At 34.6% G+C, this 26617-nt stretch overlaps 2 protein-coding genes across 2 annotated transcripts; both read left to right on the top strand.

The window, feature by feature from the left end:
- The first annotated feature begins 2008 nt into the window (after positions 1-2008).
- On the top strand, positions 2009-10776 carry LOC136820806 (bifunctional protein FolD-like). The gene is made up of 10 exons (XM_067077040.1): positions 2009-2087; positions 4496-4592; positions 4995-5079; positions 6998-7057; positions 8131-8321; positions 8721-8874; positions 9142-9225; positions 9457-9568; positions 10056-10148; positions 10546-10776. Exons 2-10 carry the CDS (start codon positions 4528-4530, stop codon positions 10647-10649), a joined length of 948 nt encoding a protein of 315 aa, XP_066933141.1. The 5' UTR covers positions 2009-2087; positions 4496-4527; the 3' UTR covers positions 10650-10776.
- Positions 10777-12060: 1284 nt separating this feature from the next.
- Positions 12061-26503, top strand: LOC136820808 (uncharacterized). Its single transcript, XM_067077042.1, has 16 exons — positions 12061-12343; positions 12569-12614; positions 14562-14799; positions 15101-15242; positions 16107-16300; positions 16727-16850; positions 17922-18088; positions 18306-18457; positions 21665-21836; positions 22343-22437; positions 22924-23080; positions 23757-23820; positions 24037-24305; positions 24576-24753; positions 25006-25173; positions 26030-26503. Exons 3-16 carry the CDS (start codon positions 14569-14571, stop codon positions 26137-26139), a joined length of 2223 nt encoding a protein of 740 aa, XP_066933143.1. The 5' UTR covers positions 12061-12343; positions 12569-12614; positions 14562-14568; the 3' UTR covers positions 26140-26503.
- The last annotated feature ends 114 nt before the right edge of the window (positions 26504-26617 follow it).

Here is a 26617-nt window from a genome sequence, read left to right on the forward strand (position 1 = left end):
GAAAGGATTGAATCCATTAAGGGATTAAGATGATCGCAGCGCAGACAATGAAGAGACGTGCCTTCAGGAAGCTAGACTTTTTGAGTTTATAGCTATATACTTTCACTTCATGGTGTTTCTGTATGACTGTCTGTGTGCCTAGTCTAACCACCGTTAAATGCCTTCGGGAAGGTCCCTCCTAACTTGCAAAGCCAGAATTGGAGCTATTTTACCAAACTACTGGAGCGCAAGTTATTACGTAGGCTATCACAACTGACAAAGTTGAATGTGCGCCTATACAAACTTTTTTCAGGTTTTCCAAATAGATATACCACACTGAACAAACAGTGAAAACACTCTAATGAGGTAAATCTATTTTGAAGACCAAAAAAGAAAGTTTGTTTTCATATGCATACATTCTACTTTTTTGTACTTTGCCGGTATCTTATTTTACCAAGTTAAGAAAGACATTCCTGAGTTACGACCATATAATGGTCTTTAAAGCTCAAGAAGTTCTATAAACAATAAAGGTAGTTATTAATAAAATAACAGACAAAGATAAATTACAGTTTGAACAAAAATATCAACAAAATGTACATTTGAAAACTTGAGCAACTTCTTTAAAGATTCCAGAAAAAGAATTGAAATCATTGCTGAAATGAACTTCTGACTAAATTACAGTATTTTTTCAGTTTTAAAGACAAAAAACAAAATTAGCCATACAAAACACTTTTTCCAGTCAAAGACGAAAGAATCAGCTCATCATATAACCAGTCTGCCATTTTGTTTGTTTTGATTTGCAAAAGTAATATTGTAATTCGTGTTATGGTGTAATTATATACTTTTTCTATAATTTGCATTTATAACACTCGTTTCAGCTTTTCAATGCTAAATCAAAACTAATGAAATGTAATATATAATAATGGTAATAGCATATAACGTAATATGAAAATGTGTATAACATTTACCGCTGTATAATTTACCGCCATATTTTTGCGGAACACTTAATTGGCCGGAAATCAAATTACAAACAAAAACGCAAAGATTCGAGATTCCAGTCCAATATATATGCGTGAAGCTATGAGTGCCTCCTCGTCGCTGCGCTCCTGCGGGGGCAATTACCCCCATAGCAATATCTTGAAAGCGAGGTATAAGCGTTGTTAGTGACGTAATTTATGAAAAGATCTATTTGGTCTATTCCAAACAATTTCCCCGAGATTTTAACTATCTCGTACAATTTTAAAAAGTGATTTATCCCTTGTTTGGTGGAGGGTTTAGTGCTTTGTGATGGGGGAGGATATACCTTACTAGTGGACCCGGAGACTAAATTTTGGCTGAAATTATAATCTAAATAACGCATTCCATTGTTTTGTTTCTATTTTTGGCGTTATTTTGCAACCTTATTGCTTTGACTGGTAGCGCGGTTAGTGGAGAAAGTACGCCGTCAACGTCAACGCGACGTCACATCTTCTATAGTGTCCATTTTTTGCCAATAGGAGGGGCTAGGATATGATCGTATCCAAACGTTCTTTTGTTTTATTATTCTATGGAATATTCTATGGAAATGAGTTGACATTAGGGAAAATCTCCCCGCCATAATTACGAGGGTAAAAATGTCATGCTCTCGAGTAAAAATGTCATGCTCTCGAGTCATGATAGAATGAACTTTGAACTATTGCAGCATGTTGAAAAAAGAAAACTTATCAGCTGACATTTTGACTTTTTTTCAGTTTTTTTACAATTATCTAGCCCGTATGTAATCTTGTGGGTGACAAGTTTTTTAATGGGGTTTAAAGGTTTTTCAATCAGGTGCTGAGTTTGAATATGGAATTTTTTCAAGAGAGAAAACTCAAAAATTGATGTTGAAGCTACAGGCTAGTTTAGAAATTTCCATTGAATTGAAATTTTCGAAACAAAAGAAATTGGCGCGAATGGCAACTGTGTTGTGGAGCAATCCCTCATCGAGAAGTGAAAAAAAAATTATCGAGCGCGCGCAAGTTAAGTTGAGTAATTTTCCACACTCATTTCAGAAAAATTTCAACAGAGACCTCTAAAACTCAACAAACAAGTACAAAGGTCTTTCATTCACACAAGTCTCTGTGCAAGTAGTAAGTAAAATATATTTTTATAAACTGCGCTTTGTAGTGTCCAACTTTTTGCTATGGAATTGGTTATTGTGTTGTGTTGTTATGCGGTTTTACATTTGCATTTGGACTATAAGTTCTCGGTTGGCAGACGATATCATCCACCACGTTTGCCAACCAAATCAATCATGGTCAAAATATATTGAGATTTTAGTGCATTTTAACTGTTTTCAGAATTTAAAGTTCGGGCGAGAATTGCTATACATTGCAAGCCTTATTATCTGGAGTAAATTTTAAAAGCTTCTAAATCCTGAGATCTTAACCAGACGTCCGCGCTCGATAGGATCGATCATCGGAACGGCTCGATGACAGATCGATATGTGGTCGATGGATTACTTAACGTTCCGGATAAGAGATCGATGGAAGATTCAGCCATTAAAAAGTCTTGAGTATCAATCCTTCGTTGATCCATTATCGAGCTAGTATTTCAATCGAGTATACCGATTCGTCATCGATCGTTAATCGATTTGTTAGCGATCATAAATCGAGTATGAGTCGATAGGGTCGATAAGATCAATAAAAGATCGATGATAGATTGATAAATAATCGATATAACTAATCATACTTACTTCTGGTTACTTTTGGTTGTCTTCGAGCTTCATGCTCTGGTAAGAAACTTTCTGCTTCACACCACAATGCTGCATCCATCAAACCTGAATAAAGGAAGGATGTCGGCAGCTAAACAGTTTTCATGTCAAGAATGGAGTTAGAGTCGGCTCTCCTGCACCCTGTGTAACCATGAATCTGTGGCTCGTCTGGGATCGAACTGAGGTGTCTGTCTAGAGAGTTTTTGAACTTTTCGACTGTAACATTCTTCATATTTCTAATACTCTTGGGCATTGAATTGAATAACTTAGCACCTTGCACAACAAGCGTGCTATCATGTAGTTTTGAACTATGGGTGCGAACACACATCCTTCCCAATCTTGGGAGTTCCTTGAATTGAAATTTATTGTTGATGTTTGGAACCATCATAAGCTTTAAAAAATCTTGAGTATCGATCTCCTATCCGGATATCGTTAAGTAATCCATCGATCACATATCGATCCGTCATCGAGCCGTTCCGATGATCGATCCTATCGAGCGCGGACGTCTGGTCTAAAGCAGTGAAATAAGCACTACCGTAACTTGGTCTAATATCGATCGACATCCCTCCTCTAATTCCGACACCCTTTTTATCAGCTGAAATTGATAGAAAGGTTGAAACTGTTTTTCTTTGCTTAGTGATGGTCAGAGAGAAATAATCCTTTTTCAATCAGTGATTCAAGCTTTCATATTATTCCTTTCTATAAAGAAGGGTGTCGGAATTTGACGAGGGATGTCGATATTAGACCAACTTACGATAAGGTCCTCAGTCTTAAGTCTCATTGTTAAAACTTTCCAATAGACAGGCAGTGCTGATGACATCAAAAAAAGTGAAATAAGTTAAAATTGAGGGACAAATATTGAGTACCCTCAACTGCTCTAACTTTGGGACGATTGGTTGAAACATGAGACTGTTGATATCTGGCCTGTATTTTCACTTATATACTGCTGTCATAACATGTCACCATAACTTTCACTGATAGCGCACCCTTTTAAACTTTTTTGTTTTCATTCAAAATGACCGAAAGCCAATTGGAGAATTAGAGAACGCTCGTCGCCTAGCCGCCTATCGCCCGATGGGATTAAGACATAACGAGTGTGTAACTTACCGCAGGATTGATGTCAAACGCTCCATCGGTTTGTCACTAATTTGGTCTTCTTCGTTCCAGACATTTGCGTGTTTTCCACTACAGATTTTTTTCATATTTCGATTTAGAAGCCTACTCGGTGCGAAAGAGAAATCGTGTATTTTTTAATACACCGTTCATTAACTCTAATCAAATGATTTTGGAGGTTCAGTGTTAAATGGTAGCCAAATTGCTGTCCCATGTTTTGTCAGATAGTCCCAAGTTAGAGCAGTTGACGGTACTTATTTATTTGAAATCCTTAAATATAGTTTAAAGAGTCAGAATAATTTACTCTGCATGTTTAGAAATCTTTACCAGACGTGTCAGAGAAAAATTTACAAATTGATGACGTCACAAGCAAAAGTGAAAAATTGATGTTGCAAAATTTCAAAGTTTTAAATACCATTCGAAGCGTTTTCTGATGTATAGATTTTAAATCACATCAGTCTCAATAAGCAGTCTAAGCCTAACTCCTATCAATTTTCTCAAGTTAGGTTGAGAAATCGGATATATATACATTCGTTTAGATAATGTCTTCTATACAGTTATAACAGTGCCAATTCGAACAAGACTTATTTGTAGGTAATATCTAATTTCCTGCTGGTTTTACTTGCATCCTCTGAAGTATGAGCTCATTTCAATTTTATTTGCTATCTTTAGATTTAAAAAAACTAACAAGGAAAAACATCAAAATGTGTGGTGTAAAAGATAAAGAAGTAACAGAAGCCAAAGTCTTAAGTGGAAAAGAGATTTCCAAGTGAGTAACATTATGAAAAGAGAGTGCTTTCATAACAAGAAGAATATAGACGTTCATGATTGCTAACTTGTACATTTTAAAAATTTTTATGGCTTAACATTTTGATTAATGTTATTATTTCGAAATAGTTTTGCATAAAAATTTTCTCTATATGATTGAGGAGCTAAATCTTATCAGCAGTTTAAAGATTTTTTTGAAAATAAGGAACATTAGCTAAATAAAATATGTACTTCGGAAATTTTTTTTTTTCTAAAGCTCTCAGTAAAACTTGAAAAAATTAGGTGAAAAAGGGGTTGATTTGTGAAATTTAGTCCATGTGACCTTTTTGTTGCGAAAAAAAGTTCAACACGAAAATTTTCCCACTTAAAGTAACCACTGCATCTCGCTTCTTTGCAACTTCAGGAAAATTAAAGAAGGAATGAAGGAAGAAGTACAACAAATTAAAGAAAAGAATTCTGAATTCACTCCTGGACTGACCATTGTGCAGGTAAATTTGTCTTCATTTTGATCGTTTGAATTTTTTTTTGAAAATCTGATGGCTGATGGAAGAGGAAAATTTTGATTTTTGTTGAAGTTTATTTGCTTTACCTGGATTTACTTGTGCGTTCTTTTAGCCTTCATATGGAACGTGCCAGCGTAATTATATATTTATTTAAATATCTTTTTGACCACTGAATTGTTTAGTATAAAACGTGAAAAATATTTACATATTAAGGGAATGTGGGGCTAAAATTCTCTGAAAAAATAAGGAATATCCAGGCTTTGAGCTACATAAGCTTTAAAGCTTCTTATAAAAAGTGTATTATCATAATAAAAACCCATTTTCCTTCAAAAATACAGGAACTGAATTTTCTCTAAATACAAAATAAAATTTTCATTTGAAAATACGGATGAATAAAAATAATATTTTGGGAAATTGTCTCTGAATAGGACAAATAGTAAATCAGTAAGGGACTAAGGGTCAGTGACTCTTACTGTACAATTTCCTTTGTAAGTGGTTTCCACATATAAAACATAGTGTACACTTAAAATGTACCCTTCTCTGACAGATTTCTGTCTCACTTAGGTACAAAAAGAGCTTTTTTCGTTTCCAACTTCAACTTCAACAAAATTTTGCGAAACTTGAAGAATCTTGTCTAATTTGTTGTTAAATTCCATTCGACCGTCTGAGACTAAAAGACCACTGCACTTAAAGCTTTGCTTTGACCACTGCACTTAAGCGTATGAAGCTCACAAACCAAGTTTCCTACTTCAAAGTTAAAATCGGGCGAGGAGTCCAAATTGTAAATAAAGCTACTAGCTTATGAAGGTAGTTTCAAATTTTTACTGTTTTAAATATAAAATGTGGTATAAAAATATAATCCACCAGGGTGTGAAATCATTTACAATGTACGTATATTAATTTTTTGGGAATAGTGACTAGCAGATTGGATTGACGTCACTAACAATGCTGCATACACACGCCAGTACTAACCAAACTGATATGCAAAACGTCATAAGGGTGGTATTATAAACACTTCATTGTCTCTCGGTATCAGTTTGTTCGGAGGTCGCGCTTTGTGTCTATATTCTTGAAGTTTATATTTTCAAAATTACTATATCTATTTTAAAAATAAAGAGCAAGATTTGAGTCTTTCAAAAGTTACCTTTTTGCAACATAGTCAAGACGATTGGCGACGTTGTCGTCTCCATAACGACGTCGTGCGTCTTGCTCGACACCGTTGTCGTTCATCTGAACGCCTAATTAATGGCGCTTATTCGAGCAGGGCGCTTATGATATTATTTTAACTAAAAGGGGGTGCTTATTCGAGCGGGGCGCTTTTTCGTGGATTTACAGTAGAGAGTTTCTTTTGGTTATTTATTATACCCTTTCCTTACTCTGACCTCTGAGTGTCAGATCGTTTCGCTCGCTTCTTGTGTTTCTTTATGTTTTGTTTAGGTGTTGATTCTGCGTGTGAAACGAGTTGTGCTTGGAATAATTGGTTTTAAGCTCTATATTCGTTAGTGGTGTCCAACTATTTAGATTTTGATAACTATGAACGAACCGCTCAGAACCGCTTGAACAAATAAAAGTTGCTGAATGATCACGCACGAGATTGCCTGATTTGGATCATAACTCGAACATGCATGAGAAACACAAATTTGTTCGAGTTAAGGAAATTTCGAGTTATGGAGTAAGGTTTATAAGGCTTGCTAACTGAAGGTACGAGTTATAGAGGTTCAAATTAAAGAGACTCGACTGTAGTCTGAAAACATTAAAGCCTACCCTATCTCATCTCTGTAGGTATTTCGTTCTCGAGTTATAGAATCAATTATTCACTTTTTCTTGTCAAAGCGCTCTTATGTCTCGCCAGATCACTGCCGAAAAAAACTAACAAACTTCTGATATCATTTCATTATCATAGGTCGGCGATCGGGAAGATTCAAATGTTTATGTGCGGATGAAGATGAAAACCGCCACTGAGGTAAGTATAATGCTCTATTGTTTCAAGCTGCGGCAGGTGTTTTTTCTTTTCAATCTACAGTAGATTCTTGCTTTTTCGAACTTCTATTATTCGAATCTTTCTATAATTCGATATTTTTCCCAAATTCCCGTCCAGGAGAAACGCTCTTGATATACTTCCGATGATTTGAATTTCTCTGTAATTCGAACAAATTACACTTCGCGTCTGAGCTGGCTGGGGGGGGGGTCGGTAGTAAAATCTCAGACACAATGACGTTTACTACTGTGGTGGTGTGTGGCGAAAAATTGAAAAAAACTTTTACTACCCAGGGTAGTTAAATACTAAAATGGGGTGGTATCTATGTGTTAAATGTTGAAAAAAAATTTACTACCTGGGTAGTTAAAAAACTGGTAAAATTAGCAAATTTTCGCTATTTTTGTAATTCTTTTAATTTTTTAGATGACTTTTATGAAAAAATGTGAAAATTTTTATAATTTGAAAAAATTTTCTGTTGGAAAGTTGTTTGCTGTTAACAAAAAATGCTCAAATTTTTTTGTCATTATAAAAAACACTTGAATTCTAAGGGCAAAACATTAATTTTTGCACTAAGTGAAAAATGTGTCACAGAAATAATCATTTTTTAGCTTTTTTTGTAAAATCAGTCCAAAAAGTAACCAAAAAATAGGTGGCCTCTATGACAAATTGTCCCAAAAACTTTTACTACCAGGGTAGTAAAATACCTCTTCCAAGAGTCTGGGTGGTGGTATGTAAAAATTCGTAAAAATCCTTTTACTACTCATATATGTCTGAGATTTTACTACCGACCCCCCCCCCTGGTCTGAGTTCGAATAAGCGAGATCTTAAGATATTTTAAATTAAATTGAGATTCGTTCTACCTGCCTACTTGTTTGTATTGAGCACATTATTAAAAGTTGTTTCAGCTTCTTCATTATTATGCACTGATAATCTTGAAGTGCTTTAAATGTATTTGTTGGAGATTTGATATTTCACTGTTAGTAATAGATTTCATGATTCGATGGGCAAGCGACTCGTTAAGCAACTCGGCCCTAGCTCCGTTCTTGATTTTCTCTTAGCTTGGTTTCAAACCTGAACATGTCAAAGTATCAAAGAATGCATCAGAAAGTGAGCTCATCAACCTCATCAACAGTTTGAACGCCGACAAAACAGTCCATGGAATCATCGTTCAACTACCTCTTGATACTGACGAAGAAATAGATACCACCAAAGTTATCAATTCTGTTCTTCCCACTAAAGATGTCGATTGGTAAGCACGTGTGATTGACCTAGTGTAATTCATCATATGCACCACTGCAATGACTTCATGAAATGTGTAGATATAATGTTTTTGATTTTCGCTTGCAGCTAATCATTCAATTTCAGAATAGGTGTAGGGGTGCATATTCTAAATTCCTTTCTCTTAAAACAGGGGTCTCATTTGAAAATTATAAGGGCTTGAAATAAGGGTCGATCACCAGACATGCCCGACCCAAAAATCAACTTTTCAAGCTAATGCACGCAACTCTGAACAAACATTTTGTACCGACCACTTGAAATCATTATGAGCCGTGTTTAGCAATTTTACACCGTTTAGTGGGGCTTAATATATAGTATTCAAAAGAGAATTGTCTTTTGAATTTCAAATTTTTAAATCACACTCTTTTAGTCTGAACGAGGTCAACACTGGGAAATTAGCACATGGTGATTTGAAAGGCTTTCTACCTTGCACACCACACGGCTGCATGACCATGATCGAAGAAAGCGGAATAGAATTACAAGGAGGAAAACGAGCTGTGGTTGTTGGAAGATCGAAAATTGTGGTATGTTATAGAGGTCGACTTTTAAGGTCATGCTGCAAAACCACCTTTCCTTAGAAAGTTTTCTGTATCTATTCCAAGATTTGAAAAACAAGTTTCACTTTTAAACAAGCTTAAACCTCGCGGTTTCAGAAAACTGGATCAATATCATTTATTTCAAATTCGAATAACTTAACTTAAAAAAATATAAAAACACATTCATCACCGAGTCTTTAAATAATGCAAAAGATACACAAAAGAAATAATTCGAATCTCATGTTTATATTCCAGGGTATGCCAATGTCAATGCTGTTAACTTGGGCAAACGCCACCGTCACCATTTGTCATTCAAGGACGCAAAATCTAGAAGATATTGTAAGTAGTTATGTGTTTTAATGATTGGCTGTTTTGATGAAATTTCCTCAGAAATGAACCGGAGAACGTTATCACAGATCCAGGCTAAAAGCTGACATTAGGTTCCCATTTTCAGCACTCAGTTTGAAGTTTAATTTGCATTTGATCGACGCTTTATTCCCTCTTTGATTTTTCAAAAATATCATACTTTGTTTTTGCTCATTCTCTGAACAACCTGAATTTGTTCAAAAGGTACGAGAAGCTGATGTCTTAGTAGCAGCCTGTGGCCGTCCAAAGATGATCAAAGGCTCGTGGATCAAACAAGGAGCGGTTGTTATTGACTGTGGTATTAACTCTATTGAAGGTTCGTGTAAAACAGTTTTATTCTGGATTAACAAGTGAGCAAGTTCTATTGACATTCCGACCATAGATTGATAATACCCGAAGGATTAGATGGAGTGCTTTAAAGCTCTTCCAAGCAAAACAAAAGTGAATATCGCAAAAAATGTTGCTGCTATTGTTTTCGAAAACCTGCGAAGCTTCTGATTGGTAAAGTGCTGAAATTCTATTGTAATGTCACGTGACTTAGGTAGGATTTCCTACCTAACCTCGGCACACTTTTGAGCAAAAGCAAGATATCTAGCCCTTCGAGCTACGATTCCGACACTGTGTTGTAGATTAACGCTTTTTGTCTTTAAAAAGAGTCTGTTAATTAAGACTTCTTCTAAAATGTGAGTCCTTTTTTCATATGGTTACAGGAGAGAATTAGTATAATATCCCAATAAAAATAAGCTTGTGTTTAAGTTCTTACGTGCTTTGGGGGGGTATTCATCCAAGTCCTTTTTTTCCAGATGCATCAAGAAAGAGTGGCAGAAGGTTGGTAGGGGATGTTGACTATGATGAAGCCAAGAGGAGAGCATCTTACATCACACCTGTACCCGGAGGTTCGATTTTTCATTCATATTACCACAAATTTATTTATTTTCCTACAAAGTGAATCGCTATTTCATTAATTAGCTGTTTCATTGCTTTTCTTCAAATGCCCCTCTTAAGGTTAACATGCAAAAATTAAACTCTCAATATTTTCGTCCCCGTCGTTGATGATATATTTTCATTGTCTCTTTTCAATTAAAATCAAAGGGAGTTTGTTTTTGACACTGTTTTTAGTCTTTTATACCCCGCCTTGAAGTACAAAGGTCAAGAATTTTACACCTGAATCACCATAATACTTCATTAAAGTGATTAAATGCAATTCTCAAAACATTCTGAGTTGTTTTGATGGATCATGAGATAGCCTTAGAACATACTAAAAGTTTTTGACCATTTTGAATTTTATTCTAGGTGTTGGTCCAATGACAGTGTGCATGCTGATGAAGAATACGTTGGAAAGTGCTAAACGACATTTGAATCTGCAGGATGAGAAACGTGAAGAAGCTGCTAAATAAAACAACCATCCTGAATTCCTTGGGTTTGAATATTTTTTGACGTGGCAAACGAGAAATCATTTTGATTGCCAGAAATTTATCACTATAATATTGTATTAGATTTTAGATGTAAATAGTTTGGTTATAATGTTTTTATGTTATTTTCATTCCTTTTTTTATAATATTTAGCTTAATATTAGCTTTTTGAAACAAATTTTCATTATAGATTCACTAACTAGCTTCAAATTTGATGTTCTCTAAAGAATATGTAGAAAATATTTTGTTACAAGCGCAATTGTACAAAGCTCGTTATATATTTTGGGTTTTTGAGCTAAAAAACTTAGGCAAAGTTAAGTTAGATATATCCCCTAGCATCATTAAATTTTTTTTTTTCAAGTAGATTCATAGATAGATTTTTCCAAAGTTTTCACTAACATGACAGTAATTTTTAATCTAGTGTGATAATTCCAAATATTTTGATTTATTATAATTTAATCAACTAAAATATTACAATATGTAAAGTAAATTATATTCAACAAAACCACTAAATTTAGTATGACAACTTTTGTGTCTTATGATTTTTATTTTATAACTTTTTATTATTTTATGTTGAATTTAGAAAAATAGAACCAAGACTGCTTCTCCTTCATCATTTCAGCTCCTTTTTAACACCCCTGTGTCAGTGACCTGGTGAGATGCTTTAGGAATGGGGTATACAAAAAGGGGACGTTTGCCGGTCGAAATAAAAATCTCAACCACGCCACTTCAAAAATCCTATTAAGTTTACAAACTTGATCCCTGATTGAATAGCTCCTCTTTGTATTTCTTTTATTTTTTTTGCTATTTTTTTCAAAGTTATTATTTTTGGGACCTGACTTGGTAAAGCTATTTAGTCAACTGATATGACATATAATTGACACATTCACTGGTGTAAGGAATATCTATAAAAGCGCACTTATCCCTAAAAAATCTCAATCTAAAGAACTCAGAAATGTTCCTATTCGAATTAAAGTTTACAAAATTGAGGACCTCTTGGGTATTCCTTTCATTTTTTGCAATGTTTTTAAGCCTTTTATCTTCTTTATGACCTGGAGACGAGTTAAATTCTAAGCTTACTTAGTGATTACATAATTCAGCTTTAGATGTAAATAAAACTGGCAGTGGAACCAGTGTTGTTAACATGAAAGAAATAACTTAAACGAGGACTGTGTTATATTTTCGAGTTTTGCCAAGGGGAAAAGTGCTTAATTCCCAACCAGTTGCAATTTTTGGGTCAACAATGATATAAAGACAATTAGTAAATAATTTTAAGTCTGAACTCTGAATCCAATATTATCACCTTTCACTCACAATCCATTTGCTCTTAGCAATCTCTATGATATTCCCTGGCGTTTTTTAACTAATTACTATTTCAATATTTCTTCTTTTTTTCAGTAAAAATTGAAAAAAAAAGCATGAAAAAAAGAAATTTCAATTAAAAAGTGAGAAAATGAAGATGGATCTATTTTGTTGGAGAAAAAAACAAAGTAACACAACTACTTCAAAAATAAGTTATCTTTTCAATAAAATATTAGCTTTCAAGTTTTACTTTAACATAAATCAAAGACTTTTTGGGAGCTAGAGGGTAATCTAGTCTGCTGTTGGAAATGTAGCAGTTGTGGCAGTAGTAAAGCTTTTGTTGCATAATGATCTGTTTTCTCTTGTTACTTTACCTTGTGAGTTTATTTTTTGTGCTCGTAAGCAAATCTGTAACGACATGATTGTCCTAGATATAATCCTCAGTTAAATGCTTCTAAAATTTCGATGAGAAACAGGTCAACCCCCCCTTTAAAAACAATGCCTCGTTCTCCCCCTGAAAGTGGAGTTTGCTCACTATGAAAACATTAGGCCGTTGATTAGTTAGATGTATTTAATGTCGGTATTTTTCTCTTTGTCTTCAGGTTGATTTCTCCGCCAGCAAATATGTAGACCCTTCAAAAGATATTCGTAAGAAAACAAATTAGTTTTAATTATCTTATTTTTTGTCGATCTTCCCTTTCAAAAGTCTGTTCGACGGTGTTCTATGTTTCGACTAAATCTACTTCAATACAATGCAAAAAACAACCGCAACCACATTGCCAAACTATTGCATAGCATGAAACACTGTGTAGCAATTTCAAGTTAGTTTATTACTGAAATATTATTTTCGTTCAGTTTCCTTTGAGCACTCTGTGACTATGACTATTTTTCTTATTGTATTTCAATACTTAAGGGCTCTGACCATAGTAAATTTTTCATAATTGCCGTGTTTAAAATGTGTTTTCTGACTGATGTAACCAACAAAACTATGGCATGTTATACATTTTCTGTTAGACAAACTATTCCTGAATCTGAAAATTCAAAAATTGCATTGAAAAAATTTGATGAAGAAGAAAATGAAGACTTTTGCGAGGAAGAGTATTTCAAACTTTGAAGAGCTTTACCGAACAATAAAAATTTTTGCGGAAAATTTTTGTAATTGCATCTTTGTCTCGAAATCTTCAAAATAGTGGGTTTTTCATCAATTTTTCATCTGGGATTTGCTTAAAAAAACAGTCATAACTTTTGACACATCTATTTAGAAAAATTTTCCGCAAAATTTAAAATAGTTCAATTCTTTGCGGACAGTTTGAAAAAACTTCAAAACAAAAAGGTTAATTACCCATTAAAACTTAGCACTTTTTATTAAAGAAGGTGATGCAACATATTATTAACGTCTTTTTAAAGTTCTTAACGTCATTTTTGCAATTAAGTTCTTAATTACTCTTAAGGGATTTGATTAAAAAGCAATTTATAAAGGCAATTCTTTGTTAAAAGTGTTAAAGAATCTAAAACATAACTTTCATGTTCAGATACTAAAATCGATTTTCCGACTATGGTCAGAGCCCTTAAGCAGAGCATAAAACATATTTGAGATGAAATAGAATTTTGCTAAGCATAATGAGGCTGGTAATCAGGTCAAAATAACTCCGAAAAAGTCTTTTTGGTAATGATGAAACGATAAAGTTAAGATAAGAATGATACTGGGACTCCATTTAAGCGGGACTAAAATACTGAAAAAATGTGCGCGCAAAAACATGAGATGTTTTTCCAACTTCCTTATGATGTGTGAAACTATGAATGCTATCCTCGGTATTTTTAGGCTTCCTGCGGTGGCAATGCCGATTATTCTACAGTGGAATCATCAAAAAATTATTTTTAGTGTCGGTGCCGATATTAAATATAGAAAATTCAAGGATCACGAGTTAAGATTTTTGGCAAAAATTTCAGGGTTGAAAATTTTGTGATTTTTTTTTAACCATAACATTTCTTGGTAACAAAAATTCGCAAAACAGGTAAAGATTTAACAGACCGAGAGCAAAAAAGTTGATTTTTCGCGAAAACCCCCTCCCCCTTCACAGAAATTTTATGACGACCCTTTTCAATGTTTTGATGGTAGAATTTTATCTCGTATTACCAAAGGCCATTTTTCGGCTGCTCTTAAAGTTACTGTTCGACTTTGGGAACCTAAGAATGATTATAAAGACGAAGTTATAATTTTCTCGAGCTCTAGCTTTCCATATAATGATTCAGTCATAATGCGGTTATATCATCAGTAAAATCTCTAGGAAATTCTGAGCAAGCTTCATGTAACTCGAGCTTTTGTCATTTCCATAAACTCTTTGCTTAGAAGTTGAAGTTTTCAAAGGATGGGAATGTTTTCCCTCTGAGACCCCCGATTGTAGAAGTTCCAGTAAAGGACCTAATAACTTACAAGATTTTCATATTATTTTCTTTTTTCAGTCCCTAAGGATTTGAAAGTTCGATGGTGGTATCGACCCCTGATTGCAGTAAAAGTCAAATCTTTTTATCGGTCATTTTTCCTTTCCTTGAAAGTGATTATTAAATATTCTTAAAGACTTTTTCTTTACGCAGAGCCCGAATGTCTTCATTACTTCAACGTTACGAAAGAAAGAAGGTGGTATTTTCAACGCCCGACTACCCTAACGCCTACCCACCCCTCAAAAAATGTGGATGGATCATCAATCATTCTCCTAATGATGCTGACATCAACATAAATTTTCATGACTTTGAATTAGAGAAGTTTCCACGTTGCTACAAGAGTGATTACATGACAATTTACAGAGATCAAGGAACTGGAAAATGGGAACAGGTAAGAAAAATCCCTTACGCTCTTATTGAATTTAAGTCTTTCAAGTCATTCATCGATGCTAATGAATTTTATCCAATATTTTCTTGGATGAAATGTTGGATACATTTGTGTCTTAACAATTAATGTTTTTTTGCACTGAAAGTCTCATAATATGGGATTGAGTCGGATTTTATCTGAAAACACCCGAAACTATTGCACGAATACCGACAGGTTAAAATCACACGACTCCAGTAAATTGGTTACGATGGGTTCGATTCCAATCCTGTGTTTATATATTTGTTATTATTATTTTGATTTAAAGATCGGATCAATGTCTGGCTACTGTGGTGAACTTCCCAACTTCCTCATATCCACAAGTGCAAGACAAATCTTGGTCAAATTTACATCTGACTTGACCAAAAATTATCGTGGCTTCAATGCTTCTTTCACATCAAATGTTCATCGTAAGTCAGACAGCTTTATGCCGTTTTCCGACATTTATATATTTCTTTTGCATAGAAGTCTCTTTAATGGTACTAAGACAATATTGAGGGCTGATTTCCATGTATCTTTCTGTTAAAAGAGAAATAGGTTTGCGCTTGCTAGTATAGCTAGGCATAACGTAGCCTATATTAGACGTCACCCACGTTTTTTTTACGCAATTAACGTCTATTCCACTTTGCGACTTTTTCGAATGTTTTGAGCCCGGGTTTTCGGGCTCTAAACATTCGATTTTTTGACGTCACTTTTAACTTTCGAAGCTCCTGCAGTAGTAAAATAATCGAATTTGCGTCAAAACACTTGAAAGGCTTCTATTTTTCAAAAATCGTCAAAGTGGAACTCACTAAGAAACGAGATGAAAAATCCCGGTTTTTAGTGGGGTGCTCGCTAGGCATAACGTCAAATATTGGAAGTCTCCTCAAATTCCGACCGTGCTGCTAATGGTTGATATGTGTCTTGGATTTCTCACACATATTACATGCATTGCACGTCACTTTGGCCTTGCATAAGCTCTCATCCTAGATTACTGCTAACTCTGTCTTTCAATTGTAGCTGTCCTACTTATCCAATTAAAGCCGGACCAAAAAAAAGGAAATATTTCATCCTACTGTATCTCTCTTTCTCAATATAAATTGGAATACTCGCTTAAAAGTTATCATTTTAAGAAAAGCTGTTATAAATAGGAGATATCCAAAAAAGACAATTTGGTACAGTCTGAAAAAACCGACATAAGCTTGTACTCAAGCGCCCTTCTAGCATTAGGGTCGAAAGTGTGTGATGTCAGATGCAAAACTTATATCTACAAATCAATTTTCTTTATCAACCAGTTCCTCCCAATATTACATACATCGGTGATTTACTTCGGCAACAAACAGAAGATGGTGTTTTGACCGTGGAAGATAAACAAACCATCCAATTGCAATGTGATGCTCAAAAATCTTCACCTTATCCTTCGTACATTTGGGAGAAATTGAACACAACTATTGGTTTATATCAACCAATTAGAAAAGCCCTTGTCAAGGTAAAGTCTTGTTCGTTACCGGGAGCACCACAGTTTAGCTTTTTCTGAAATTTTAATGGGTTTGTACGAATGTTATGGCTAGCCATTGATTAGGAGACTGCCCATAACACTAGTAATAGTGAAGAAGGCCCGACCATGAATGGAGAGACGCGTCTCAGATATATCTTACTTAATGAACGAATAATGCAGAAATCAGATTAAATTAAAATTAGAAAAAACGAATATCTTCATGTTGTTGTGAATAGTACAGTGAGTTCGTCTTTTGGTCTCTTAGAGTTTTATTTTTTTCTTTAACGTTTAAGATTTCCCCGTATAAAACCTTGCCGTTAGAAGATAAGAATGCTTTTATTGGCAAATTCACTTATATTGCGTCCCGTTTACAAATCTATGTCATTGACCGATCACTCTTTTATTATTCCTTTCTAGTTCGAGCGTTCAAATGGTTCAATCTGTTTGACAGACATTCGAATGATGGATGGTGGAACTTATCGCTGTACCGCTCAAACTGCTTACGGGACTGATACGGAAACTCTTTACGTCAATGTGACAAGTAAGTGAACATTATTTATTAAAACGTTTTGCCTGTAGATATGATTTACTGCCCAGTTTTGCTTGAAGATATTTTTCTGATAAAGAAAGGAGGCACTCTTCTTATGCCGAAAAAGCAAAATAAATAGAAGAATTTCGCAAAATTAGCATTCGCGCGGCGACGAAAGAAGTTTTTTTTTAATTGTCGTATATACAAATGGTAGGGAATACATTAATTCAAATTTAGCATATTGACCGATTCTACAAAATCCATCAAAAACCATCTTCAACCGAAATAAATTTTACCGACAAAATAAAATCAAACAACTAACAAACTTTTCGCAGATCCGGACACATTTACAAGATTGAGGCTGTGACTAAATAAACCTGTATTTTTCTGCCATTTCTAAAATAATGGCTGATCACGTGGGTGAGAATAACAGAGAGATTATATATCTGGAATTCTCTACGGCTACGGTTAAAGCGGCGAGGAAAATGGTGAGTAAGGCAAATAATGGCGGGTGAAAGCAAGTTTGATATTTGACGTACGGCATTATGTCGACTTACTTAAACGGTGTTTTGGTGTTTTCTCGTACAGAGAGCAAAGTAGACAACGACATGTCGCCTTTGGTGACGACCCGCATGGGCAGCCCCGCGATCCTAGCTGTAGAATATCTCTGATAAATAATCTCGCTAACGTCACACGGAATCGGTTTATATCGCGAAATTCAGGATATTTACTTTTGGCATAAATTTTCGCGAATATAGACATGAAAATTGACAAGAAAACTGGCTTAAATTTTTGTTTTTTGACTTATGAGGCTAAAAAGTACCAGAAGTCTTACATTCTATTTTAAGCTAAAAGTTTAACCTGATTTAACATATTTTCTTTTTTGTCAAGAATTTTTCGCGAGCATAAACTTTCAATAATTTTCAATAAAACGTTACGCTCGCGAAACAGGCTAAATTCGCGAAAAAAGCGAAAGTTTCTGCTCGTGAAATTTTGCACGTCTAAAATATCTTAACACAAATTTTGTCATTAAACTTGCACTTGCAACTGTTTGTATAAGAAAGTCTACTTTAAACTTTACAGAAAGCTGTCCATGTCCAAGAGAAATTCGTGCGGCGTGGATGTTTTATCCACCGTACACCAATACCAAAGATGTAATCACCAGAGACGGGAGACCAGTTCAGAAAAATGGGATATTCGAAGAGTATTTACAGAAAATGGTCAAGGAAGTGTGTACCGGGTGTACCAAGGTAAAAATTCCATTTCCTCTTTTTAATATTGACTTCATTAAGACTTAGTTTTATTGATAACCCATTCCCTCTTTGACCTGTCATAGAAATAACTGTTGTAGTTGAATTGTTACGCAATTCTTATAGAGGCTTTATTCCCAAAGCCTTTATTAGTCTCCTAGCAACACGAAGATTGTGATCAATTAGGACTCAAAAAATGTATTATTTATTTTTAAAGCTTATATGGGACACGTCAAATTTCAAAGAAAGATTCTCACAACTCGAAAAAGGGATTATGAATAGCGAGCTAAGCAATTCAACAGCTGATATCTTTTTCCCTGTTCAAGGGAGTTCCGGTGGATCAACAGGTGGCCCTGTCACTCGGTATAAGTAAGTCATTTCTTGATGATGATAAAATGACAAGGTATCCAATCTTCTTCCTCTTCTCTTGAAATAATTTGAGTTGTGGGGAGGTATTGCATGCATTTTTGCTAGTTTATGTTCAGTGTACCTGAGTTTTTAAAGAACACTTTAAAATCTGCTTGATTTCGTGTTCCCGACCACAAAATTCAATATTTATCTATAGTATGTATTATATCTCACAGTTCAAAGTCTGTAAAAATAGACTTTTTACACGACACTACATTGAATTTCTTTTATTTTCTTGCTAAAAATAAGAAACTTGGATTTCTCAAGCTGATTATCTAAACGATTTAAGAAAAACTTTCAAAAATATTTCGATAAAATCACCTATTCGTATTGTAGTCGATGAGTTTCAAAACTGTGCATCACATTTGACGGACCGAAAAACAAAGCATGTTTTTTATTATTTATTTATTTCACATTTATTTGGCTTCAATTTGTACAAATTGCTCTTCCGCCTAAACTTAAAAATGAAAATGAAAATACAAAATACAAAAGAATAAATAGAATAAATAGTTATAAATTTTTATTAAATATATAAGTTTAAAAAGGATTATAACGACCCAGAGGCTAAACGAGGCTAGAATGAAGACTTGAGAGTAGTGAAACTACCGGAGTTGAGTAATGAGTATATTGAGTAAAATGGCAAAGAGCCTAAAGTGGTTGAAAAGGTCTAAATGTGTATATCTGCCTAAAGCAGCAAAAATTTTTGTGATAAAAAAAAATATATATATTTAGTTAATCTAAGATCTAAGAAAAATAAAATAATGATAAATTAAGATAAATTATTAACTTAAAATAGCAAAAGAGAACACAAAACTCAAATCACTGAATAGGCATAAGATTGCTAGAATAGGATAGTAATGTAAGAATGGAATTGGGGATCGAGGTCGAAGTGTTGTAATAGTGACAGAAATTGGTAGAAAAAAATTGAACCTAGAAAAAGGACATAATTCTAAGCTAAAAAATATGATCATAGAGACAAAGAGCGAGCTAATGATTTGTCAAGATAAAATTTCTTTGCCTCTGAATTAAATTCATCTAGAGTTTCTAAAGATTTAATATTTTCCGGCAAATCATCATAACATCGTGCCTGACATTGGAAAGTGCCATCATTTACAACTTTGACCAAAGATTCTTTATCTGTGGATCGAAGACCCTTACTTTGATCACAAAACTCAACTTTCAGATAATGGGGGTGGTTAGCATCACGACGGGATTTGTGAACAATTTTTGATGTGTTGAGCTCAAAATACTCTTTCACAGGTAACCATTTTAATTCAATCACATCGTGTAGGGTAGTATATCGCGATAGAACGTAACCAGCTGCTACCGGGTGCGCCACAAAAAAGTTTCTCTCTTTGAAACTAAATTTCTCAAAATTGAATAATTCTAAAAGAACCATACCCATTTCATTGGAAAGAAAAAGATAAACTTAAATTTTGATGGGTCATTTATTAAATTCGGTTCATTAGATCGAAAGTTATGCTCAATTGAATAAAAAAGTTACTTTCAGAAAGTGCTCGGAAACGTTGAAAATTGACCTATCAAATTTTTATTTCAAATTTGGTAGTCGCAAAAGCCTTTACATGATTAAGAGCATATTTTTCAGTAACTAAACACATAAATTTTGAAACTGAAGGGTCAACAAGAGTTTAAAATATTCATCAAAATCAATTTAATTTACTTTTACCGAAATTTTCCTCAGATTTTTGGTTATAGACCGGAAAAAGTCTATGTAACCTCGAAACCCATATTTGATGTATTTTTAAGAATTTTAAGATTTTTTGGCCTTTTTCGACGAATTTTCTTCCTTTTATTGAAATTCAACCTTCCTTTATATAACAAAAGATTATTTCGACAGCTAATTATCATTTTTTAATGACTGATTCGAAAATACTGATGTATCATGTAATTATGCTTCTGTTTAATTTGATAGGTCTATTTTTAACGTTTTCAAGCACTTTTTGAAAGTAACTTTTTTATTCAATTGAACATAACTTTTGATCTAATGATTCGAAATTAATAAATGACGCATCAAAATTTAAGTTTATCTTTCTTCTTTCCAATGAAATAGAAATGGTTCTTTTAAAAATTTTAGATTTCGAGAAATTTAGTTTAAAAGAGAGAAACTTTTTTGTGGCACACCCGGTATGTTCTGAATTTTTTGTAGCCGATCAAGTTGGTATTTCGGAATCTGTGCAAAGACAACATTACTGTAATTCAGTTTTGATAGTATCAATGTTTCAGCAAGTGTTTTACGTACACTAAAGGGTGTGAAACGACTGAATTTTCGAAGAGAGCGTAGGGTGCCTTGAGATGATTTAATGATACCGTTTATGTGTGTCGACCAAGTAAGATTTTCGTCGAGTTGAACTCCAAGTAGTTTGACATTGACTTTGTGTTCGATGGATTTCCCAGAGCATCGAAAGAGTAGACTTTGATTCTTTGGGTAATTCCTTATACGAATGGAAGATGATAAGTTGCAGTTTATCACTGTTAAAAAGTAGATTACTACCCTTCGACCAGGATCGAAGATTTTCGACATCTTTCTCCATTTCCTTGATAGTCTGCAATAAGTCTCTAACTTTGCAGTGCCGATAGAGGGTGGTGTCGTCGGCATACTGAATGCTACTGGATAATATTTGGTCGGAAAGTTCAACGACATATAGATTGAATAACACAGGGCCTAGTATACTACCCTGTGGAACTCCGAAAAACATAGATTTAATTGATGAAGTTTTATCTTCGACTTGGACATATTGCTTTCTGTCTTTTAAATAGCTCGATAATAACTGCAGAGAATCAATGGAAAAATTCATGTCTCGTAATTTCAGAAGCAAATTGGTGTGATCAATAGTATCGAAGGCTTTTGAGTAGTCTATTAGGATGGATATGGTAACTTCACTTTTCGCCATCGCTTTCTTGATATCATCCCTCAGTTTTACGAGTAAGGTTGTGGTGGAGTGACCTTTACGAAATCCAGACTGTGTTTGGTGGTAAAGTGCTTTGTCTTCGATGAATTTGCAAAGTTGGACTAAGATAACTCTCTCGAATACTTTAGAAAGTACAGGAAGTACGGATATAGGACGGTAATCTTTGATCTTTATAGGTGAATCAATCTTTGGAATTGGACATACTCGAGCCACTTTCCATGTTCTATATTTTTCTTAGATTGAAGTATTACTACCTGCCAATCATGAACTCGCCGAGCATCTTACATTACACAAGCAAAGAATCGTCTCATGACAAAGACATTCTATGGAAATCTATCTCCAGCGCATGGCCTATTGTTATTAGTTGCGTTATCCTGGCCGTGCTGGCTGGAATTGTCATCTGGGCTTTGGTAAGTACCACAGGGTGCTCTCGTATATCAATCACACATCTTGCAAAATCGTTTCAGAATTCGAAGTTCAAATGCTACCAGTTTAAGAATCATCCTTTAATCGAACCCAGTGCTAGACGACTAATTCAAACATAATATAATATATAATAGAAGAGGCGACACTTTTTGAAAAAAACGAATTTAACCATCCGTAATTCCAGGTCTCTCCGCCGCGATTCTAGGTTTGATCTAAGGAAGGGCGGACGGCTTTTTCAATCATTTCTGCGTTTGAAAGATTGGATATATATAGTAATTTTTCATTTGCGCTCCCCAGCGTAGGTGAGATTTAAAGGTACATATACACGATAGCAAAACTGCTTCGCTCATGTAGTTTATGCAAACTGATACTATTCTATAGCAATTATTGTATTATCATATAACACCCATATTATTGTATCACACGGGTTATAAACGACTCAAGTCTAATCGAATCCTTGTTCTACGTTTTCCATCTTTTTATTTTGCAGGAGACTTATTGGAATGAAGAGCAATTCCCGCGAGAATTTTCAAGTGGGATCGTGGAAGGTTTTTGGTGGGCTATCATCAGTATGACAACTGTCGGGTGAGTTTCTTTATTTGCTCATTCGTCTGTTCGTTTGTTTGTACTATTGTGTCAAATTGTGTGTGTTTCTCTTTTCTGGTTAACAGCCAATTTGAAGAGAATTCTAGACGCAAATTGAGTTGAAGGTCTTGGATAGCTAAAATATGATAGATTTCTAAGTCTTACAGGTTTTTGATCGTTAAATCAGGTCTTGGATGGCTAAATGCTTCCGCGCGGCAAAACAGGTAGGTCTTGGATAGCTAAATCAGGTCTTGGATAGCTAGATTTTGCGCTAAGAAAGTTTTAGAGGTCTTGGATCGCTATTGGAGGTCTTTGATCGCTTACGGAAAAAATTTGCGACGCCGACTCGCGCTCTTATTTTCAATTGCGTAGTGATTATTCTTGGCAAAAATGACAATATAATTATACTTCGAAAGAAAATACTTATTAAATTTCAAAAAATTAGTTTCAATCAATATAAAACAACTTGTTTATTTATTCTCTTAGATATGGTGATATCGCTCCAGTGTCGGTCCCAGGTCGTTTGTTTGCAGTCTTTTGGATACTTACGGGTTTGATCATTGTCGCCATTTTTACAAGCGTTTTATCGACCTCACTTTCTGTACAAGTGTTGACCAGTGAAGTCAAATTGTACGGCTCTAGGGTATGTTGATTTTATTTCTTGTCCCAAATTGTCCTTACAAATTGGGCCACAAGCGTAACAAAATCTACGTCGTTAATTGACTCCACGACCACTGATCTAAATTCCAACTCTTTTAACTAAATTAGCCACTTTTTCAAAGACTTTATACTGGAAGTCGTAACGATAAGAAAATAGTCTGAATAGCAGACCTCTATAGGGGATATTTCCTATAAAAACTATTTTCGCTAGAGGATGAGCAGAAGCCTAAGTCGGCTTTACTATCCTGTTCACAAGGCTCGCAAAGTTGAACAAAGGCACTGTCAACTATATGCTTCTTTTGGCTAAGCACCCCTCGGATTAACTTTCATTGAATACGTAAATTCTTGAATCATAGAAATATTGGAAAATTATCTAAACTAAACGTCTTCTTTCAAGTCACCTAGACGATCTATCGTCCGTATAATATATTATTATGATATAACATAGTTTGTATATTATAAGACGTAATATGTTGTGAGGCGGAAAATAGAGTCTGTGTTTATGAGACAACAGCTACCCCCGAAAAAATTCCCGTTTTCACGTTTGTTCCTCTTAGATGAAACTCGTCCTAGACTATAGCATAGTCAATCTTTGACCATGAGTAAAACAAGCTTCTCTTTGTTTCTTCACAAATTTCTACATTGCTTTTTTTTTCCAGGCTGGAGCGATAAGTAATACGTACGAGTCCAGGCTAGGCTATTTGAAGGGAGCAATAATGCAAGGTAAGATTGTGATATGACTTATCTCAAGTTTTGTTGATAGCAGGAGTTACTTTCTTTTAAACTTAATGTTGTACATGTCTTGCAGAGAAAGGCTTTTGAATGCAGAGACCTTGCATTCTGCCGCCCTCCTGTCCGAGCTGCCAGAAAAAATTCCTGTCCTGAGTTTTATCTTTTTTTTTTACTTTTACTTTAGTTATTTTCAAACTTTTCTTATAGATTTTCAAACAGTGGATGAAATGGACAGTGCTTTGTCCGATAAACAGGTTGATGGTCTTTTAGTAGACAGTTTTATTGCTGGACACCATTTTAAACAGATCTTCCAAAAACATCGGATCAGTAAAAACTTCCAACCAAAGAAAACTTATGGTTTTGTTTTTGGACGTCAATTATCAACCAGTGTGTTTTACCAGCGCTTCTTGAATTTCCATGAACAGCACATGGAATTCGCGACCGATTTGGTGGCTAATAAAACTCATTCGCCTGAGGTATTTAATTTTATTGTTTACATTTTAAGCTAGGTTACTTTTTATGGCATTCGTTAGTGACTACTATGAATAACGGACTGATATTTTATAGAGCCATCTTCGTTTTCTTTAATCCTTAATATATTAGATTCTCTCCTTTGAAATATCTTTCCAGCGATGTATAGCTTCCTACTATAGCATAAATGAGCGTAGAGAAAATGTTAAAAAAGTAAAGTATCTGCATGCTTTTTACGACAAACTATAACAATTCTCGATTGTTTTTGTTTGCAGATGGAGGACCAGTCTTCTGCTATGGAGAGCGCTGACCAAATCATCAGTAATGAGAGTGAGATGTTCAAAACAGCTGTTCGAATCTCTGGCATCGCACTGGGTTCTCTCATTGTTGTCGGTCTCTTCTTCGAATATTGTTATCTAAGACCGAGACATCGCATGATCCAATCCGCTAAACGTATGTTTTCCATATTTCTTTGTATGCTAGTTTGTTGGTAAAATGCATGAGTATATATTCATCAAAAGGTTTTTTCTATGAGTAAGGAGGCTGTCGAATATATTATGTTGTTTAGATCTGAATTTCTTTGATGGAATAATGTATGTTTAAAATGATTTCATTCTTTACTAGAGACAAGTACCTAAAATTTCTTTAAACTCTTTTTGCAAATCTCCATCTTTTAAAACTTTTCATCTTATTTTTCGTCCTTAGGAACTGAGCTTTGTCAATCAAAAGCTGTGAAGGAGATGATATTCCGTTCTAATCTTTTGAAATCGACGCTCGTCCGCGAAGTTGCTCACTTCAGAAAACGATGGGATATTAAATTGAATTATGTGAAGAGAAGACATACTATTGAAGTCAAGAAAATGAAGACTAAATGTAAGAAAAGACCTTATCGGAGTTTTTGATTTTTCTAAAAAAGCGATGCATTGTGGGATTGTTTCGAGTGTATTACAATAGAAATCTCTTAGGAATTCCTCAAGGGAATTCTATTGTAATACACTCGAAACAATCCCACAGTGCATCACTTTTTTAGAAAAATCAAAAACTCCGATTAAAGGTCTATTATAGAACATTTCTGTAACCAATTTGACAAGATTGGAACCCTTTTGATATCTATTGATCTGACCTGACCTGACCCGGATCCTCTCCATCTCGTTAGACCTGGACACATTACAGACCTGAAGGTTGAGAAAGTTTTTTACATCTTCAATGTTTGGATTATGGAATGGGGATGTCGGCGCTATCAAAGACCTACTATCATTCCTTACCGAAGAGAAATTAGACCGTTTCTTTGTAGGGATACACGCTTTTTTTTATAAGAATGGTGTAAATCCATTTCATCATGGATATTCTTAACTTTTTTGAGAAAATCATCCTAAAATATTCTTACAGCATTCTTAAGTTAGGATCCTACATACACATAAGATGGCACTTTTGTGAAAGGAGTGAGCCTTACTTGGGGGTAATTGAAAATTTATAATTGAAAATGCTCTAAAAAATGGCATTCTTAGCTTGAGTAGCAAAATTCCATGATGGTGATATTCTTAGCATTATTCTTAATTTTTTGGCCATTTTCATCATGGACATTCTTATAAAGTGTATTCTTATAAAAAAAAGAAGCGTGTACCATCGGAATATTATACGAGGCTTAAATCGCACGGGGAAAAACTAAGGCGGGAACGACTGTTAGTTACTACCACGGTACTTATTTTTCTTTTTCCTGTTTTCAAAGTGGCGAGACCACGCGTGACAGCGGCACCACAAGAAGAAAACTCAACTACAGTGATCGTCCAACCCTCTGCTCCTTCTTCGTCTATTGAAAACAGTGAATCGAGATGTTGATTGATGAGAAAGAAGATAAAAAAATGGTATTGTGCTTCCGTAAGAATGTTTATGTCCGTTTATTGTGCTTTTGTACCTTTAATGTTTCTGTTTTTCGAGAGAATCTGCTGATTTATGAATATATAAAAATTGTATGGCACCTTAGACTTTGCACGTGAATCTGTGTTATACGGAAAACTGAGGTGTTGATGTCCATCATGTTACCCTAAAGGAGGAAATTTTCGCGGAACAAATTTTGTCGGAATTTAATTTCAGGGCTTTTTAACAAATCCGCGAAATCAAATTCCGCGAAACACGATATTCTCAGGATTTAAAAAATCACCTCTAAAATTTGTCTTATTAGGGCAAAATAGGCCATATTATGAACAAAAAGTTTTCTCAACTGTCTCAAATTAATTTCCGCGAAGTTTTCGAATTTTGAGCTATTAACCGCGAAAAATTTTTCCCGGAATATTTCTTCCCTTAAGGTATGTTAATG

This window comes from Clytia hemisphaerica, unplaced genomic scaffold, assembly GCF_902728285.1.
Source record: "Clytia hemisphaerica strain Z4C2 unplaced genomic scaffold, Clytia hemisphaerica genome assembly, whole genome shotgun sequence".
NCBI lineage: Eukaryota > Metazoa > Cnidaria > Hydrozoa > Leptothecata > Clytiidae > Clytia > Clytia hemisphaerica.

What these genes read in the sequence shown, in the direction of transcription:
- LOC136820806 (XM_067077040.1), top strand. Translation starts at nt 4,528, where the DNA reads ATGTGTGGTGTAAAAGATAAAGAAGTAACAGAAGCCAAAGTCTTAAGT. An exon ending in AGTGGAAAAGAGATTTCCAA is followed by an intron (nt 4,593 to 4,994) that starts GTGAGTAACATT and finishes TTGCAACTTCAG; the next exon opens with GAAAATTAAAGAAGGAATGA. An exon ending in TGGTATTAACTCTATTGAAG is followed by an intron (nt 9,569 to 10,055) that starts GTTCGTGTAAAA and finishes CTTTTTTTCCAG; the next exon opens with ATGCATCAAGAAAGAGTGGC.
- LOC136820808 (XM_067077042.1), top strand. Translation starts at nt 14,569, where the DNA reads ATGTCTTCATTACTTCAACGTTACGAAAGAAAGAAGGTGGTATTTTCA. An exon ending in ATCAGTATGACAACTGTCGG is followed by an intron (nt 22,438 to 22,923) that starts GTGAGTTTCTTT and finishes TTATTCTCTTAG; the next exon opens with ATATGGTGATATCGCTCCAG. An exon ending in ATAAAACTCATTCGCCTGAG is followed by an intron (nt 24,306 to 24,575) that starts GTATTTAATTTT and finishes TTTTGTTTGCAG; the next exon opens with ATGGAGGACCAGTCTTCTGC.